Source organism: Artemia sp. Qi Xiang Cuo, chromosome 9, assembly GCF_049724085.1.
Source record: "Artemia sp. Qi Xiang Cuo chromosome 9, ASM4972408v1, whole genome shotgun sequence".
Taxonomy (NCBI): domain Eukaryota; kingdom Metazoa; phylum Arthropoda; class Branchiopoda; order Anostraca; family Artemiidae; genus Artemia; species Artemia sp. Qi Xiang Cuo.
Genome location: NC_142802.1, coordinates 26,309,304 through 26,327,396, shown reverse-complemented (window position 1 = coordinate 26,327,396; position 18,093 = coordinate 26,309,304). Strand labels below are relative to the sequence as shown.

Genomic DNA, 18,093 nt, shown 5'->3' with positions numbered 1-18,093 from the left:
TAAAAACCCTAAAAATGGAGCAAGTTCATCTCCACATCAGGAATAAATGGATTTGTGCATTACTTAAAGAGTGTACTGACAACAGATCAGTTGATACAGGCGATTTGGGCTTGGTGCGTATTTTGTCCTCCAGTTAGCAAGGGGGATCCTAAGCACATGAACTATATAATTTTCTATGACACCTGGTTTTTGTAACTAGACCTGGCTCTAAATGACCAGGGGATAATTACCCTGGCTGCAGCTAGGGTAAACAGACTGAAAGGTTGCATTATGGAGCCCGACAGCAAAATAAAAGCATAAGAGGCTCTTATGCCTGGTGGGTGGAAATACTTTTGAATGACGTAGAGATGAAGTGGTATAACAACAAGCTAGTTCACTTGACGTAAGCCTGTGCAGCTGTGGGTACTGTAGATACATGTGAGAGGTGGAAGAGAAAGTAAAAAGAGCACATAGAAGTAAAGAAGCCTGCACCGTGTGAAGGAATGCAGTTGCTTTATGGGAGGCATTGATTTTGCTAATATACTGATGGAGATGGGCAGAATCGACTTAAGTCTTAAAACAAGCTGAATATAAGAAACTTCTGTTTCTTGTTTGACGTTTCAACTATAAATTGATGGATCCCATGATGAAGGTGTATTCCTAGTGTACAAAATCAATTAACACACTACAGTTCAAAACAGATATTGCACATGCCTTTGTGCCTAAAGTTTTGCGCCTAAAGCACAAAAATAGGCACACAATTTTTTCCTCTTTTGTTTTCCAATTCAGGTAGCAGTGGGTTAATAGAAAAGAGAGGGACAGCTTAAATTCTTAAATGGCTATTTCTAGGCTACAATAAATCATTTTTTTTTTATATAAGAGAGCAGGGATCTTTGCACTAATATCAGGAAGGGCAATACCCTTTGAATTAGCCCCCGCCCCCCCACAAATGCACGTATGGTTAAAATGATAATGATTTCTCCGTTGTTTGTCACCAACTGACACCCACAAGAAGCCAAAGCGATAATTTATTCTAATCTACTGAGCGTTCTCATCCCCTTCTGTCCTTATTATTCAGCAATAAACTTCTGATCTATTTTCCTTGAGCAAAATCGAATTCTTTTGACCAGATTATTCAACAGCTTCATTCTCTTAAAAAGAAATTGATTACATTTTCCCAAGTCCTAAGTTGCTAAGTTTTTTTTTCTTTTTTAGCGCTTTTGACCTTTTTCCCCTTAGAAGCCTCTAATACTTACCCAAAAGCTCAGAACTGTATTCACTCAGAACTAAACAACTCGGAAATCGAGTATATATAATAGTATTCTTACCTAGATATAAAACCATCTCCATCCTGATCACATATTAAGAATAATTGTTGTATAAAGCTATCATTAGAAGATCCATGCCCATTGTCACTGCAAGATCCACAAGTTTCTGTTTGATTAGTTGAACTTCCAGCACTGCATTTACTAGAGTCTGGATCTGTGTCCCTTTCGTCTTTTATGCTTGACCTTAAAAAGAACAATAGTAAAAATAAGAAAGCAATAAGATACTAATTAGAAATCCAAATGGGAAGGCTATAGATTGCGTATAAACTCATTATATTGAAACTGTGTTGTGATTCAAGAGAGGTATTGTAGGCACACCATTCTAATAAGTACAGAACATCAATACATTTTCCTAGAGGAATGGAAGTATTTCATGTCTCTTTTATTCTTTTGCTGTTGTTCATGTCCTTTTCTTGTAATGACAAGAACTTTGAACTTTGACTTTATTCAATATAAACACACAAATAAAACAAAACTCCAGGGACTGATCAATGATCCCTAGAGCCTAAATGTAGTCCCTGGAGAACTCGAATATTCATACAAATTCTATAACTAATTATTTAAAAAAAACAAATTTAAAGAAAAACAAAATTTGAAAAAAAAAAAAAAGACTGATCAATTAACTAAATGGCCAAAATTTAATCCCTGGAGAACTCGAATATTAAAAAAATTAGTATCACTAATTATTTAAGAATTGAAAATTTACAAACAAAAAAACTTTGAAAAAAAAAAAGGCACTGTACACAACATAAAAAAAAGAGAATTTTCCTAAAAAATATTTATTTGTGCTAGTAGAAAGAAGATGTTTCTTATTATCATATTCAAGTGACGGAAATGAAATATAATATTTTATCTCAGTAGAATACTGTTCCCTAATTTCACTACAATGTATTTGATAGAAAAGGCTGCTCTTTGCATCCGATAAATGTCCGGTATAAGAGAAAAACGTGTAGATGACGACTCTGGATAAGTATGATAATATGACGATAAATGAAAAAGGACAAGTTGTGTTAGTCCTGGGGGTACATGAAAACAGCAGTTTGGAGCTGACAAATTTGTCTCACTGTTAGCAACTGAGTTTTAAGAAAAACTTCTTTAGTATTAAGTCTATTAAAATAAATCGACTTTACAGCTCTATTTTGTAAGATTTGAATTCTCTTTAAATTATAACAAAAAGAATTAGCCCAAACGTAACAACTATAATGCATATAAGGATAAACAAGAGTAAAATAAAGGGTTCGCAAAAGTTTTTGGGGAAGGAAATTTTTAAATCTATGCAAAATCCGAACTGCTCTTTCAATTTGTATAGATATTAAATTTACATGTTCTTTGCATAATAATAATTCATTAATCACTACACCTAAATATTTACATTTTGGGACCACGTATTAAATGTCCATCAGCTGTTAAAGATAGTTCAGTGTTTACCTTTTTAATAGTAGAAAAAATCATGTATTTTTTTTTTTTAATATTAATCAATAAACGATTGCTTATCGTATATTTTATTAGATCATTCAACTCGCTCTCTATGGTCTTAAAAAGGTCTTCAACACTTTAAGCTCGGAATAATAAAACTGTGTCATCTGCGAATGATGTTGTCAAACAATCTTTCATAAAATTTCCTATATCCGTGATATAAATGAGGTAAAAGAGTGGCCCTAAAATCGACCCCAGTGGAGTTCCGCAAGGTATTGGGTGCTCTCATGATCTTTTTGGTCCAGCTATAATTACCTATGACCAATCTGATAGATATGACTCAATCCAACTAACAATCCACGGTGGAAATTTATAATTCTTTAATTTTCTAACTAAAAGATTATGGTTTATTGTATCAAATGCTTTCAACAGGTCAATAAATAAAGCTGAGGTATAAAAACCCTTATCTAGAAAATCTTTCACTTTACAAATAAAATGGGTAATAGCGTGATCCGTCCAATGCCCTTTCCGAAATCCATATTGGCTAGGTGGTATTATTTTCTTCTTCTAATTCACAGCAGGTGGGCTATTCAGTTAATACTATTTAGCCCTTTTCTTTTTGCTTCACTCTGTGGGCTACAGAGCTACTGGCTTGGTCGTCTCTTATTTATTAGATATTGTTCATATTGGTCAAAGATATCAGATATCTTTCAGTAGATCTTTTGACTCAAGGAGTTCAAATATAAGATGATAGATATCGATTTATGTGCTCTGTGTGCATGTATAGTTGGCTACGCTCTTGGCTGATAGTGAGATTTTGTGGTGTTTGAAGCATTTTAACAGTTTACAAAGCAAGGTATGTTGTGCAGACGTCAGCATATTACATTCAGAGAGGCAATGGTTAATTGTTTCATTATTCATATTACAATGCCTGCAAAGAGGGGACAGGGGAATTGAACCACTTGAATTAGAAGACTTATATGAGAATGCAAGGAAATTTAGTCCATTTGTTCCAGAACGAATTCTATGATAAATTTTAGAAAAATTCATATTGGGAAAGGGGGAAAGGATAGGATTAATCTTATCAAAATTAATATCTGATAGTCTCCATCGATAAATATCTCTAATCGGGATTAGTCTCCCACTTGGTTGGTCAATATTTATAGCATTTTTTGATATTTCATCGACCTGATGATTACCACTTATGCCACAGTGGCTAGGAATATGCTGAAAATAAATTTTTATGCCACTTGAAGCAAGATTATCTATAATACTGAGACAATGATAAGTGTCAATGTCCAATTTATATTGAGGAGCTGAGGCTAGCAACTCAAGGCTTGATAGAGAGTCGGAATATACGATGATATTATTTGAATTTACAATAAAAGGTTGGTTTTCTTTAATGTTTTCTAATGCGATGATTATGGCATTTAACTCAGCAGAAATTATATATAAATGATTATATAGTCTTTCTCCTATTGTAGTGTTCAGGTGGGGAAGGAAAGCACCACTTGTTACCTTCTCATTCATTTTTGACCCATCGACAAATATTTGGAAGTGATTTTTATAGGTAATAGTATTAAGTTCTGCAAATTTTTTCTGGACAAAAGCATAAGGGGTTAAATCTTTATTCCACTTTGAGAAGTCATTATTTATTATGGGACTTGACCAATTCCATGGGGGGAACGGGGGAAAGTAGGTGCAATAGACTTTGCTGGTATGGGGAACTTCTTCTGAATATTGGCATACTCATCTGCAATGCCTCTATACATAACTGGATTTCAACCAATTATGTAGTGTGTGTGAGCTATTTGATTCAAGTTTTGTAAGATGTTTTGTCAAGAGAAAGCTACGTCTCTCCCTTATTGTTGTTAATCCACTCTCCATAAGCAGAAACTTGGTGCTTGTGGGTTTCCTAAGACTAAATATGAGACGTATTATATCATTTTGTGTTGTTTCAATTTTTTTCATCTGGGTGTTTGCACATGCCCCATAGACGATGAGCCCATAGTTAATATGGGGTCTTACATATGATAAAACTGGAGTAAGGTCTTCTCCTTTCATCCCCATAGTGTGGAAAGAAGTCATTTTAGTATATTTGTTTTACTAGAGAATTTTCTTATTGTGCTTGAAATGTGGGTGTGGAATTTAAGTTTTTGGTCAAGCATGAGACCTAGGTAATTAATATGATTATCTTCTGGAATAGTTGTCTTATTTAGAGTTAGTTTTGCATTAACATTGTTTCGCTTCTGGTGAAATTGGATTATTTTTGACTTGGTGGGTGCAATTGGTAAATCTGAACGTTGAGAGAATTTTTCAAACTGGAAAAGTGACTTTTGCAGATTTGACTGTGCTATCTGAAAGGTGTTGCCAGATGACCATAGCACCAGATCATCAGTATATTGTAGATTCGTGTGGGGTAGGTTCATGTCCCAGAGATATAGGGCAAATAGGAGGCAACTGAGGACTGCTCCCTGAGGTAGGCCTTTGGTTATTGTCTTTTGGGGTGAAGAGGCTGAACCAACACAAACAATAAAACTTCGCACTTCTATGAAGGATTTAATAAAAGATACTAGCTTAGGGGGTACTCCAAGGTTTGCAAGTTTGTTTAAAAGGATTTGGTGGTTCACATTGTCATATGCCCCTTCAAAATCTAGGAAAGCTGCAACTAGGACATTATTTTTTGAGAATGATTAATTTATTGCATTTGTTAGCAAAATGAAAGCATCTGTTGAGGAGTGGTGTTTCCTGGATCCAGTTTGAGTGTGAGGGATCATATTATTTTTCCCAACAAACCAGAGGAGTCTGTGATAGATCATTTTCTCCATTATTTTCCCCAACACAGGAGTAATCATTATGGGCCTATAAGACTCAGGGTTATCTTTGGGTTTATTTTTCTTTAGGATTGGTAGGAGGGACGAACATTTCCATATATTGGGGAACAGTTCTTGTTTGTATGAAGGTGTGAGATTCTTTATCCATGTAGGGTGTATATTGTCATAGCTGCCGCTAGTTTTGGTCCTAATATGATGTATTGCATTTTTCAATTCCTGGATTGAGAATGGATTAGTGATGTACTCAGATCCTGGGTGTGGTTGGTAACTTGGGTTCATAGGAATTGGGGATAGTTTGCTTTGATTATTTGATGTTAGCTTATTAACAAAAAGAGTTGCAAATAGGTTAGCTTTTTCATTATCATTGTCATAATGGGTATTATTATGTATAAGCTCATACATGAGTGGGTGGGTGGGAGTCTTTTTCCCACAGATGTGGCTTATAACTTTGTGCATAATTGGCTCATGTGTTTCTCTGGAGAGATTATTTGCAAAATTATTCCAGTATTTATATTTAGCATCTATTATAGTCCTTTTAAGATTATATTCTGCTTGTAATTTTTTAAATATGTAGTAGGTGATGGTTTTTTCATGAATTCTGTCCTAGCTGCCTTTTTTATTCTCCATTTATTTAGGCACTCATTTGTCCACCATGCTTTAGGAATTTGTTTAGGGACAGTTTTCTTAGGTGTTGTCCTGGGGATAGCATGATTAGCTGTACTTATTAGTAAAGATGTTAAGGCTTCAGCATGTGTGTCAACTGTTGTGTTAGAAATGCATGAAATTTGGGTGAAACTTGTAATTTCATCATTTAGCTTATTTTGGAACATAGACCAATTTGCTTTAGTGTTGATATATTTGGAGGTATGAGATATAGTTTCAGCAGGTTCATTTAGGAAGCAAACTATAGCAAAGTGGTCAGTACATAGACTATAAATTTTATTTATGTAAATTTTATTCAAAAAATTTAATGAAACAATTTGTAGGTCAATTGTGGAGAATCTGCCACTTTTGGGGTTGAAATATGTATTCAAGTTTGGAGGGGTAGCAACAGCTAATTCATTATTATTTGAAGTCATATGCTCAATGAATTTACCAGCTTTATTTGCTGGTTTATTCCCCCACAAAAGGCTGTGGGCATTGAAATCTCCACAAATAATAATATTTTTTAACATATTAGAATTATTTCTATAATTAAAGAAATCCTTGGCATCTGTAGTTTGGCCTTTAGGGTTATAAAAGCTTATTATGTAGGTTTTTAAATTATTCAGCCAAACACTGATACTAATTGCGTCAACATCATTTGCAAAATCTGGAAAATTGATGCCACACAATTTTATATTATTATTCACTAATAAAGCTACCCCACCTCCTTTTCTCTCTGAAGATCTATCCTTTCTGAGGATAGTATATCCCCGAGACTTAATTTATTGATTTTGGGTTAAATGAGTTTCCTGGAGGCAAGCAATATTAATGGAATTATTATTCATAAAAGATATTAGTTCATTTAGCTTATTTTCTGTGAGTGATCTTACATTCCATTGGAGTATTGATATATGTTGTGTTGTTGATTTATTCTTCATATGAATGTGTATCAATATTCAGCTTTGTTAAAAGTAAAGCAAGATCTTTTTTGCTTGAATGAGCATATCATCTGGGATGTAGATTTTTGCCAATTCTGCAATGATTTTTGTTTTCTGTAGTTGATGTATGTTCATGGTCTGAACTGCATTACAGTTCAGAATGAATAAGCATATATTTGGGGATTGAATTTTTGGTCGTGCATCCTGTTTGTCGGTTAACGGGTTAATTCCTGGTAGTGTTTCTGGTTTGTTTCTTCTTGGGAGGGGGGGCCAGGCTGACCTCATCTCACTAGACAAGGAGGCTTGTTGGCTTGGTGATTCCTTCTGATAGGGATTTGAGCTAGGGGGCTTAGAAGATGGTGTTTTATACGGGGTGCTTGATGCATTGGGGGCGTTTGACTGGGGGGTTTTGGTTGGTTTCATTACTGGCTTTAATTGGTATTGTTGGGCAGCATTTGCTTCCATTGCTGCAAAGGGGTATGGGATGGCCTTCTCTGTTGCTATTTGGAGTGTTAGAGCTCTTTTTTTGTATGCAGGGCATAATAATTTATTTGTAGATTCATGTGGGCCTTTGCAATTGATGCATGTAGGCTGAGTGTTGTTGCAAGTTGTCAACTCTTTAGGATGGAAAGCTTTACAATTACTACACCCTCGGAGAATTTCATTGCATTTGTTTGTCGTGTGTTCCAGTTTGAGACACTTCTGACACTGGATAGGCTTAGGTTTGAATTCCTTGTGTGGTTTGATTTGCCCAAATAGGAATAATTTTTCTGGGATAATAATTTTTTCCTTCAGTGTGAAGAAGAAGGATCTACTAGTTTTTAGGCTATTAGAGTTATGTTTGCCAAGTTGGGTAACATCCTCAACTTGGATTGTGTTTCCAGCCCTATCTGAGAGCCCTTCTTTTAACTCCTGAGTGGATATCTCTGGGGGAACATTATAAACTACTATTTTTGTTGGTGATTGTTTTGGGTTCCAATTAGATGCAATAATTGGGGTATTCAGTAGGGATTTTAGGTTAATTATTGTATCTGCTGATTTCTGATCTTCTACAGCTATTAGCAGAGATCCATCTCGGTTAATATTAAGAGAGAACATTGATTTTAGCAATTTAAAAATTGCAACTCTTATTGCAGTGATCATTTTTATTTCGAAGGGGGTAGTAGGAGTTATTTTAAGGTAAATTCGTAAGTTTTTGGAGGGAGGATGTTGGGCTGGGAGAGGGGAAATACTTTTGATTGGGGAGATTTTTTTCCTTTTTCTAGAGCTTCTAGAGAGGACTTCTTGAAATCCATTATCATCATTTATGATTACATTAGCCCCTACACTTATCATTGTCCTATTGTCCGAATTGGAGCTATCATTTGAACTCTGAGAAAGTGTGCTTGACCAGCCAAGATGTGTATCTTTCACTATGGCACATTCACTGGAAATTGAATTGGGATCGGGGGGGGCATTTTATTTTGGAGGACTTCTAAATATTGCCTGTTGGACAAAGCTTTCAACCTAAGAAAATAAAAATAAAGCAAGAAGAGGAAATAGACTGATATCAAACCGTCTTCACTCTACTATGGGGAGGAGAACACCACAGTATAGCCCTGAGGATGAGTTGAGCAGGATTGGTTTGGTATAACTGCTGATTAGAAGTGATAATAACTCATAAGAAAATTTATTTTAATTTTCTTATAGAGTTGCTGATTTTATTTTATTTTCTTAGGCAAATTTACTTATTTTATCATGCATTATTTTTTCAAAAATCTTCATAATAACTGGTAAAATTGAAATAGGGTGGTAAATATTTATCTCTTCCTTATTTCCATACTTATATAAAGGTATAATACGGCTTTTCTTTAGACCTTTTGGAACAATTCCCTTTTTGAAAAGACAAATTGATTAAAAAAATCAAAATATGATATATCACCGGCAAAACATGTTTTAGAACACGTTTCGGCATGTGATCAATTCCAGGAGACAAGAACTATGTGCATACCATTTTTTATGACAATAAATAGATAATTTGTAATGTGTAAATATTATTGTAAACACAACAATTCCCAACCCTTTCTGGAAATTTGTTTATTTAAACACTTTTTACCTAGAATAAAATTGTGGAGTAACCTTAAATATATATGATAATATTGTAGGCTCCATAAACTTGTTCGGTTGCATGAGTTTATCTAAATACAGGCAGCACAATAGCGCTGCCTAAGTAAGGAGAGTGGTATTTCTTAGTGGACTTTCTTAGTAACTTTCTAATCAGTGGAGGCAAATAAAATACCAAGTTTGAAATAAGTCAAATTTATATGGAAATAGTTTGATTCTTTAACCAAGGTTGTGCTCGATTTGGAATCTATGATCCCAGGAACAGTAAGAAAACATAGTTTTCAATTCTTCTCATATAATTTATACTGAAGTATAGATTTATTTAACTGGAGTTGCCTTATAACATTATTACTAATTTATGCTCTTTACTTCGAAGCAAAACAGCGTCATCTATAATAATTCTTAATAGTGGATGCTTAGATTGAGTTTACAATATTATATATATATATATATATATATATTATATATATATATATATATATATATATATATATATATATACAGAGTCTTTGAATAGTGAAATTTACCTACATTTAAAGTGAGGATCTGATGCTAGAGTTAAGAAACGTCTTCAGGACACGGTTCTCTGTTGTTCAAAATTAAAATCCCCACCATTAACCAAAATTTCCAGTATCTCTAAAACGCCAAACAATAACAGCTTTAAGCACTTTTCTTCCCCATCGAAATCACTCCTGTTTCATTCACCTAAGATACACCTCTCCTACAAAGGCCTACACCGGAGCGCCATCTAGAGGTCAAGGCACAAACCAGTATTTTATTGTATTAGCGGGATTTGAGGCTCTTTTTTTGGGAGGAAAACGAGCAGAAGAGGGGAGGGCACCTGTTGCAACGGCCGTAGAGGTACCTGCCGGGTCCTTTGACTCTTAAACTGCGGGGAATAGGTAGCGGGGCTCGACGCTTCCCTCGTTTTCCTCGACGTAAAAGCTCCGAAGAATTTCTCCCGTGCGCAGGGTTGCCCGTGACCATTTTGAAATTTTTGCCGAGCGACGTTGCCGGTGAATATTTTACGAGTGACTTCTTCCTTGGCCAAGATGACCACTCCAAAAAAATTGGTCTGGAATGCTGTACTGAACTATGTGCTAAGATCAAAGCTCAGTGGTGTACCGAAAGATGAGATAGCTAAGACGTGCACCGACTTCTTTGGGAAAGAATCGATCAAGAAGGCTAAAATCCTCATCTACTCGATTGTTCATCCAAACGTACGCCCCTCCATAAAACATATTGAAAGTGAAAACGTTCTCGACATAATGAAAATCTTAAAAGAATGTGATCTGAAAAGTGTGGAGCTACCGACTTTTGTTATTGCCGAGCCCGAAGAAGTCCCCTCTTGTGGTAGCCAAATCAGCGCATTTGTTACCAGAAACATTAACGAGATGAATACGAAGTTAGATTCACTGATTGCCCGAAATAAGGACTCAACAACGCACATCCTTCAAACATAAGCACCGACAAGTGCCACCTATGCTGTCATTCTTAAGAAATCGGCAAACCCGCCTCCTTCACTGCTTGGAGAAAAGCTTTTATTGACAATCTATGTAACAACGATTCAAGCATAACAGATCATGTTGGTGAGCTGAAGCAAACCCAAACTGAATGGCGTATAAACCTGAAAGACAAACAAGCGGCCGAAAAACTGAGTGTTGCTATTCTAAACAGTGATAATGCGACTTTGGACCCCAAAATGAAAACTCCTACCTTTTCTGGCATAGCTAGACTTGTACCCACAGAAATTGATGCTGATGCTCTATTAGCCGTGGTCCCGAATTGTGTTAAAGCAGAGCAAATCCGAGCAACCAGGTCCTTCAAACTGCAGTTTTCCCTTAAAAGTGATCTGCAACATGCAATGCGGAACCCGCCCTTGATAGGATACAAAAGAATTCATATTGATGAGTTTATTAATGTCCCGCGCCGGTGCTTCAACTGTCAAAACTACGGACACCTAGTGTCGAAATGTGTAAACTCTAAACGTTGCGCTAGATGCGGTGGAGAAGGGCATGCATCAGAAAAGGAGCATCCTTGCGAAAATCCTATTCGGTGCGCGCTTTGCAAATCCGATAAGCACCCCTGTTATAGCATCCGTTGTCCCAAAGCCCTGAAAGCAATGAAGAAACCGCAATGACAAGAGCCACCATTTCATCTCTTAAAGTAATATCTTGGAATATGAATGAAAATCTGCGTGATAAGGTGCCAATTATTAAACAATTAGCCAAGGATCATGACATAGTTTGCATACAAGAACACTTCTTAAGCAAGGATAGCTTGGATTGTATCAAGTTCTCTGACAAGCATCGGTTCTTTATTAGAGAAGCGAAATCAAGCGGTAGGGGAAGGCCATCTGGAAGCCTCGGTACTGTAATTAAAGATCAAATCTCCGCCAAACTTGTCGAGTAGCAAGACAGTTATATCGCAGTGAACGTCTATTGTCTTGTTCTGATCTGTCTTTACCTTCCTAGTGATTACGAGACTGATCGATCAGAGAGAAAATTCAACCTATCCTGCGAGAAACTTGCTAAATGTGTGTTGAGAATAAAGCAGTCGGGTCATGACTATTTAATTTTCAGCGACTTCAACTGCGACCTTACTGACACTGACAGACCTAGAACACAAATAGCTTTAGGAGTCTTACCAGATGGCTTCAAGGTGGTGGATAAAGATAAAAACTTCAGTTATTGTCATAACAGTGGCTCTGTATCTAATCTCGACCATGTTGTTACATCATTCAATGTCCAGGACGAATCTGTGTCTGTACTAATGAGTAGTACACTTAGCGATTACTTACCTATATTCTTGAGTTTCACTTGCCTGTTCACTGAAGTAAAAAAAAGCGCAGCTCCAACGTTTAAAGTTATGCAACATTGGAAGCTCGACGATACTGCGATCCAACAGTATCAACAAGTGTGTAATAGCATTCTTGAAAAGATCCAAGTCCATTTCCCGCTACTGATGTCCAACAGTGACATCCCGGCCGAAGAGCAGAAACTTCTGTTGAAAATTTACTCTGCCTCAATATGCCATGCCCTTTGGTGTGCCGAATCAGCAGCCGTAACCTCTCGAAAAGTTCGAGTAAACACTGAAATTAGAGGATGGTCCGCTAACCTAAATTTAACAGAAGCATACCAGACTGCAAAGTTCTGGTTTCGCCTATGGTGTGACAGTGGTAAGCCAAGATCTGGGCAAGTCTGGAAAGTGAAGAATCATACTAAACGTGCCTTTGCCAAAGCCTTGTCTAAGCACCGTAGAGACATAATTGACGAATACAGCAAGAAAAGTAAGTCCGATCCCAAACTCCTGTGGCGGAATTTAGTGAAGCCCGAAGAATCAACCTCTGAGGTCCCCCTTCCAACAAAAGAGGCCTCAAATACTTACTTCACCAACCCGTTCAAAAGTCCCGACCAAGCGCTACGGAATTCTTACCGGAGTGAGCTAGATGAAATGCTAAAACTACCGAAAGAGAACATGGTAGTTAATAGAAGTGTAATACGTGAATGCCTGAAAAAGCTAAAAAAGAAACTTTTGAGAGGCTTCGATAAAATTTGTGGCCAACATCTGCTGTATGGTAGTGAACAACTTCTTGAACATGTATCCTTATTATTCCAAATTATCGTTACAAGAGGTATTGTCCCTGATACCTTTTCCATTGGTGTAATAACACCTATTTTCGAACCAGGGAAGCCTCCGTCCCGGAACTCCTCATATAGGGCTATTACTTTATCGACGTCACTATGTACGCTATTTGAACTTCTTATTCGCGCTAACCTTATAAGCAAGTGCCAGGTTCCCTCAGGCTAGGGTGGATTACCGTGATTACTTTGATGTGATCATGCCCCTTACTCGCTGGAGTCTATACTGACTGACGCTGAGAATGACAACAGTTCTTTATTTTTAGCAGCCCATGATCTTGCCCGTGCTTTCGATTCGTCTATCCACGAACATATTTTACTCTCTGCAGCAGAGAGAGGCGTAGAAAATTCGGTCATCGAACCCCTTGATTCAATGTATAGTAATCTTCGTGTTAGGATAAAGTGTCCTGGTTGGGATTGTGATATGCTTCTAGAAATTGATATACCAGTGAAAAAGGGTATTAGGCAAGGGGCACTAAATTCACCAGATTTATTCAATGATTCCGTAATCGAAGTGCAACATGAAGCACCAACAACGTGTATTTTATGCGGGATTGACGTGTCGCTCATAGGTTATGCTGACGACATTTTAAACATTAGTAGAACCCTGAATGGAATAAAGAGTTTTTTTAGTGCATCAAAGGTAGAATATGTTCGTGTCGGCCATACATTTAATCCATCGAAAACTGAATTGTTATTTTTCCGATATAAAGTGTCGACTGAGGACATATGCGTTATGCTAGATGATACGGAAATCAAACCTGTTCCATGACTTACTTACCTTGGAGTCCCGATCGGTACGTCACTCAAGACCACACGCGTACTTATTATCTATGATACCCTTAGAAAAGTTCGTGCTGCATATGGAAAGTTTGTCCCGAGCAAGGTGAGATTTAGTCGTGAAATTTTAGCCCGATTGGATTATGCATTTTCTTTACCGAATTCTCTCTACATCTCTCCGTTTTCGAATTGCTTCACACAGACAGAGAAGAAAAAGTTGCGCACGAATTATTTTAAATATGCTAAGTATCTGCTTGGACTACCACCATGGTCCAAAAACCGGTATTTGATCAGTAGATTTGGATTGATTGACCCTGCCTTGGCAGTTCCTGCCAGAGTAGCGAGTTTTCATAAAAAGTTCATGACTCTAGGTCATCCTTGGGTAACTCTTCGGGGACAGACTTGAGTTGATTGTGTTATTTGATTGTCGATGTTGAGGGCCCAATTCATTGTATATATTGTGTTAAACCGTACTTTGTTGTTTGTCTTTTTCTTTTTTTTCACTTTTTTCACTTTTCTATACTGTGCCGCCCATTGTATTTACAGTTTTGGCAGGTAATAAATCTATATTATTATATTATTATTATTATTTTCCAGGAGTTATTTTTTAATATAAAAAGATCATAACAAATGGTTGACTAAAGCACTTGTTAATAGCTCAAATGAACACCCATTATCAGGAGACTAGAATAGGATTGTTTCAAATTTTTCGCTTTTCAACCAAAGAAAAAAGCAGGGAGTAGGGCGTCCCTGCATGCAACAGTTGTCCCACTAAATACCAGGGGATGGTACATACAGGAACAAAGGATAGTACATAGTAGGTTTTGACACAAACCATTTACTAGCAAAAACAAGTACAGAACTACTTGTGGGACTTAAGAACTCACTTCAAATAATTAAAATCAAGCACACTGTCGCCATAAATTGAATATCAGTTGGTGAAATGAGAATATGGAAATGCCCTGGAAGTTCCTTCCTCATGTCTTTGACTGTGATGGGTAACGCATGGCTTTGCTTTGGGAATGGTCTCACTCGTTCATAAGTAGCTAATTCTTGATTTGAAACAAGAGCAGATGAGCTTTGAGCTTGTTCATTGTTTACCTTAGCCTCAGGGTCTTCAGGCTGACATAGGACATCAGTTGCAAGACTAAAAAGGACAGGTCCATCAGGATTAGAGTAAGCAGGCCTGTCAGTGACATATGAGGTAATAAATTCTTCTACTAAGAAGTTTTCAGGATCGTAAGGCTTATTTCAGTTTGTCATAGCCCCTCCTGATGTTACCTGGAGTTAATGATAGAGAAAGACTTGGTACAACAAGCAAAACAATGTCATTTATTATGAACGTTTTCCCAGGATTAGACAAGATCTAGTTACAGCTTTGATAAATTGGCAGTTGAATGGGAAGTAAACACTAACATCTAGCGGCTGGAGCTTGTGGCTATGGTGAGGGGGAATTGTAAGTAGCATAATGCCTGAATCTTTTGCATAGTACACAACTTTTAAGTAGATGAGACTCATAGTTATCTAAGATTAGAAGCTTAAGGCTCTCTAGAGATGCATGTGAATATACCTTGAACTGATGAATATATTTCAAAAATAGATCTTGGTTGATCCAACCTGACGGCGAGGCTCTGCCTTTTGAGTTGGCTGGAGCATCAATTAGCATATGAGGCTGAAAAATTTTACTTGGAAATATAAAGTAAGGTGGTATATACAGACCGCTTCCAGAAACAGTCACAAGAACATCTCTCTCTGAGGATGTCATCTTGCCATCTATATTCTGACCCCTCTTCCCTGAACACTTTAGGACTTAGGAGGAATGTGAAGTGTAATCACGGAAGTTTCGTGACAGTTGTATGTGTCACTTGTGGTCAAGGAAAGCTCTACCTAGACTGAATTCAGATTTGAGAAGAGCTGTCAAATGTCAACCCTGTTAAGGCTCGTTAAAACTTGCGTAGTGACAGTTGTGGATTTTGAGCTCAAAAGCCAGCCGGTCTATCCCCGGCTCTTTGGTATTTCTCCAGTTCTAAGGGATTGTCTTGTTGTTTGCTACAGCAAAGTTGTAAGCAAAGATCTAAGGGCTTTAACTTGTCAAACCATAACACATCGTGCTTGCGTCTATGAGATATTCAAGCAGATGAGCTTCTTTGCTAGTCGTGAACACCATATTTAGTATAAATACAGAACCATTCATATTTAGTTATAAATCCCCCTCAATATGCCTTGAAAGTTTCAACTTAATACCTTTATTCGTTCCTTCTTCTTCTTCTATTTAACAGCAGGCGGGCTTTTCAGTAAAACTATTTAGCCCTTTTCCTTCTGCTTCACTCTGTGGGCTACAGAGCTACTGGCTTGATTGCCTGATATTTATTAGATATATTCAGATATCTTTCAGCAGATCTTTCGACTCTAGGAGTTCAAATATAAGATGATAGATGTCAATTTCTATGCTCTTTGTGCAGGTATAGTTGGCTAGGCTCTTGACTGATAGTGGGATTTTGTGGTGTTTGAAGTATTTTAACAGTTTAGAAAGCAAGGTATGTTGTGCAGACGTCAGCATATTACATTCAAATAGGCAATGGTCAATTGTTTCATTATTCATATTACAATGCCTGCAAAGGGGGGACAGGGGAATTAACCACTTGAATTAGAAATCTTATAAGAGAATGCAAGGAAATTTAGTCCATTTGTTCTAGAACGAATTCTATGATAAATTTTAGAAAGATACTTATTGGGACAGGGGGAAAGGATAGGATTAATCTTATTAAAATTAATATCTGATAGCCTCCATCGGTAAATATATTTAATTGGGATTGGTCTCCCACTTGGCTGGTCAATATTTATAGCATTTTTTGCTATTTCATCAACCTGATGATTACCACTTATGCCAGAGTGGCTTGGAATGTACTGAAAGTAAGTCTTTATGCCACTTGAAGCAAGATTATCAATAATACTGAGACAATGATAAGTGTCAATGTCCAACTTATATTGAGGAGCTGAGGCCAGCAACTCAAGGCTTGATAAAGAGTCGGAATAGATGATAATATTATTCAATTTTTCAATCAAAGATTGGTTTTGCTTAAGGTGTTCTAATGCCATGATTATGGCATTTAACTCAACAGACATTATAGATAGATTATTAAATAATCTCTCGCCCATTGCAATTTTCAGGTGAGGAAGGAAAACACCACTTGCAACCTTCTCATTCATTTTTGACCCATCAACAAACATTTGGAAGTGATTTTTATAGGTAATTGTATTAAGTTCTGCAAATTTTTTCTGAACAAAAGCAATGGGGGTTAAATCTTTATTCCATTTTGAAAATTCAGTATTTATTATGGGAGATGACCAATTCCATGGAGGGGATTGGGGGAAAGTAGGTGCAATAGACTTTGCTGGTACAGGGAACTTCTTTTTAATATTGGCATACTCATCTGCAATACCTCTATACATGGCTGGATTTCTTAACCAATTATGTAATGTGTGTGAGCTATTTGATTCAATTTTTGTAAGATGTTTTATCAAGAGAAAGCTACGTCTATCCCTTATTGTTGTTAATCCACTCTCCATAAGCAGGAACTTGGTGCTTGTGGGTTTCCTAAGACCAAATATGAGACGTATTATATCATTTTGTGTTTTTTCAATTTTTTGCATCTGGGTCTTTGCACATGCACCATATACAATGAGCCCATAATCAATATGGGGTCTTATATGTGATTTATAAAACTGGAGTAAGGTTTTCTCCTTACAAACCCAGGGTGTGGAAAGAAGTTTTTTTAGTATATTTGCTTTTCTATAACATTTTTTTATTGTGTTTGAAATGTGGAGGTGGAAATTAAGTTTTTGGTCAAGCATGAGACCTAGGTAATTAATATTATTATCTTCTGGAATAGTTGTTTTATTTAGAGTTAGTTTTGCATTAACATGGTTTCGCTTCCTGTGAAATTGGATTATTTTTGACTTGGTGGGTGCAATGGGTAAATCTGAATGTTGAGAAAATTTTTCAAACTGGAAAAGTGACTTTTGCAGATTTGACTGTGCTATCTGAAAGGTGTTGCCAGATGACCATAGCACCAGATCATCAGCATATTGTAGATTCGTGTGGGGTAGGTTCATGTCCCAGAGATATAGGGCAAATAGGAGGCAACTGAGGACTGCTCCCTGAGGTAGGCCTTTGGATATTGTCTTTTGGGGTGAAGAGGCTGAACCAACACAAACAATGAAACTTCGCACTTCTATGAAGGATTTAATAAAGGATACTAGCTTGGGAGGTACTCCAAGGTTTGCAAGTTTATTTAAAAGGATTGTGTGGTTCACATTGTCATATGCTCCTTCAAAATCAAGGAAAGCTGCCACTAGGATATTATTTTTTGAGAAAGATTCATTTATTGCATTTGTTAGCAAAATGAAAGCATCTGTTGAGGAGTGG

At 36.8% G+C, this 18,093-nt stretch overlaps 1 protein-coding gene across 1 annotated transcript in view; it reads right to left on the bottom strand.

Moving 5' to 3' along the window:
* Positions 1 to 18,093, bottom strand: part of LOC148948497 (uncharacterized) — a 76,025-nt gene that overhangs the window by 37,178 nt on the left and 20,754 nt on the right. The window contains exon 2 of the mRNA XM_089094945.1: positions 1,308 to 1,490. Coding sequence (XP_088951071.1) covers positions 1,308 to 1,490 — 183 coding nt within the window. The remainder of the gene's footprint in view (positions 1 to 1,307; positions 1,491 to 18,093) is intronic.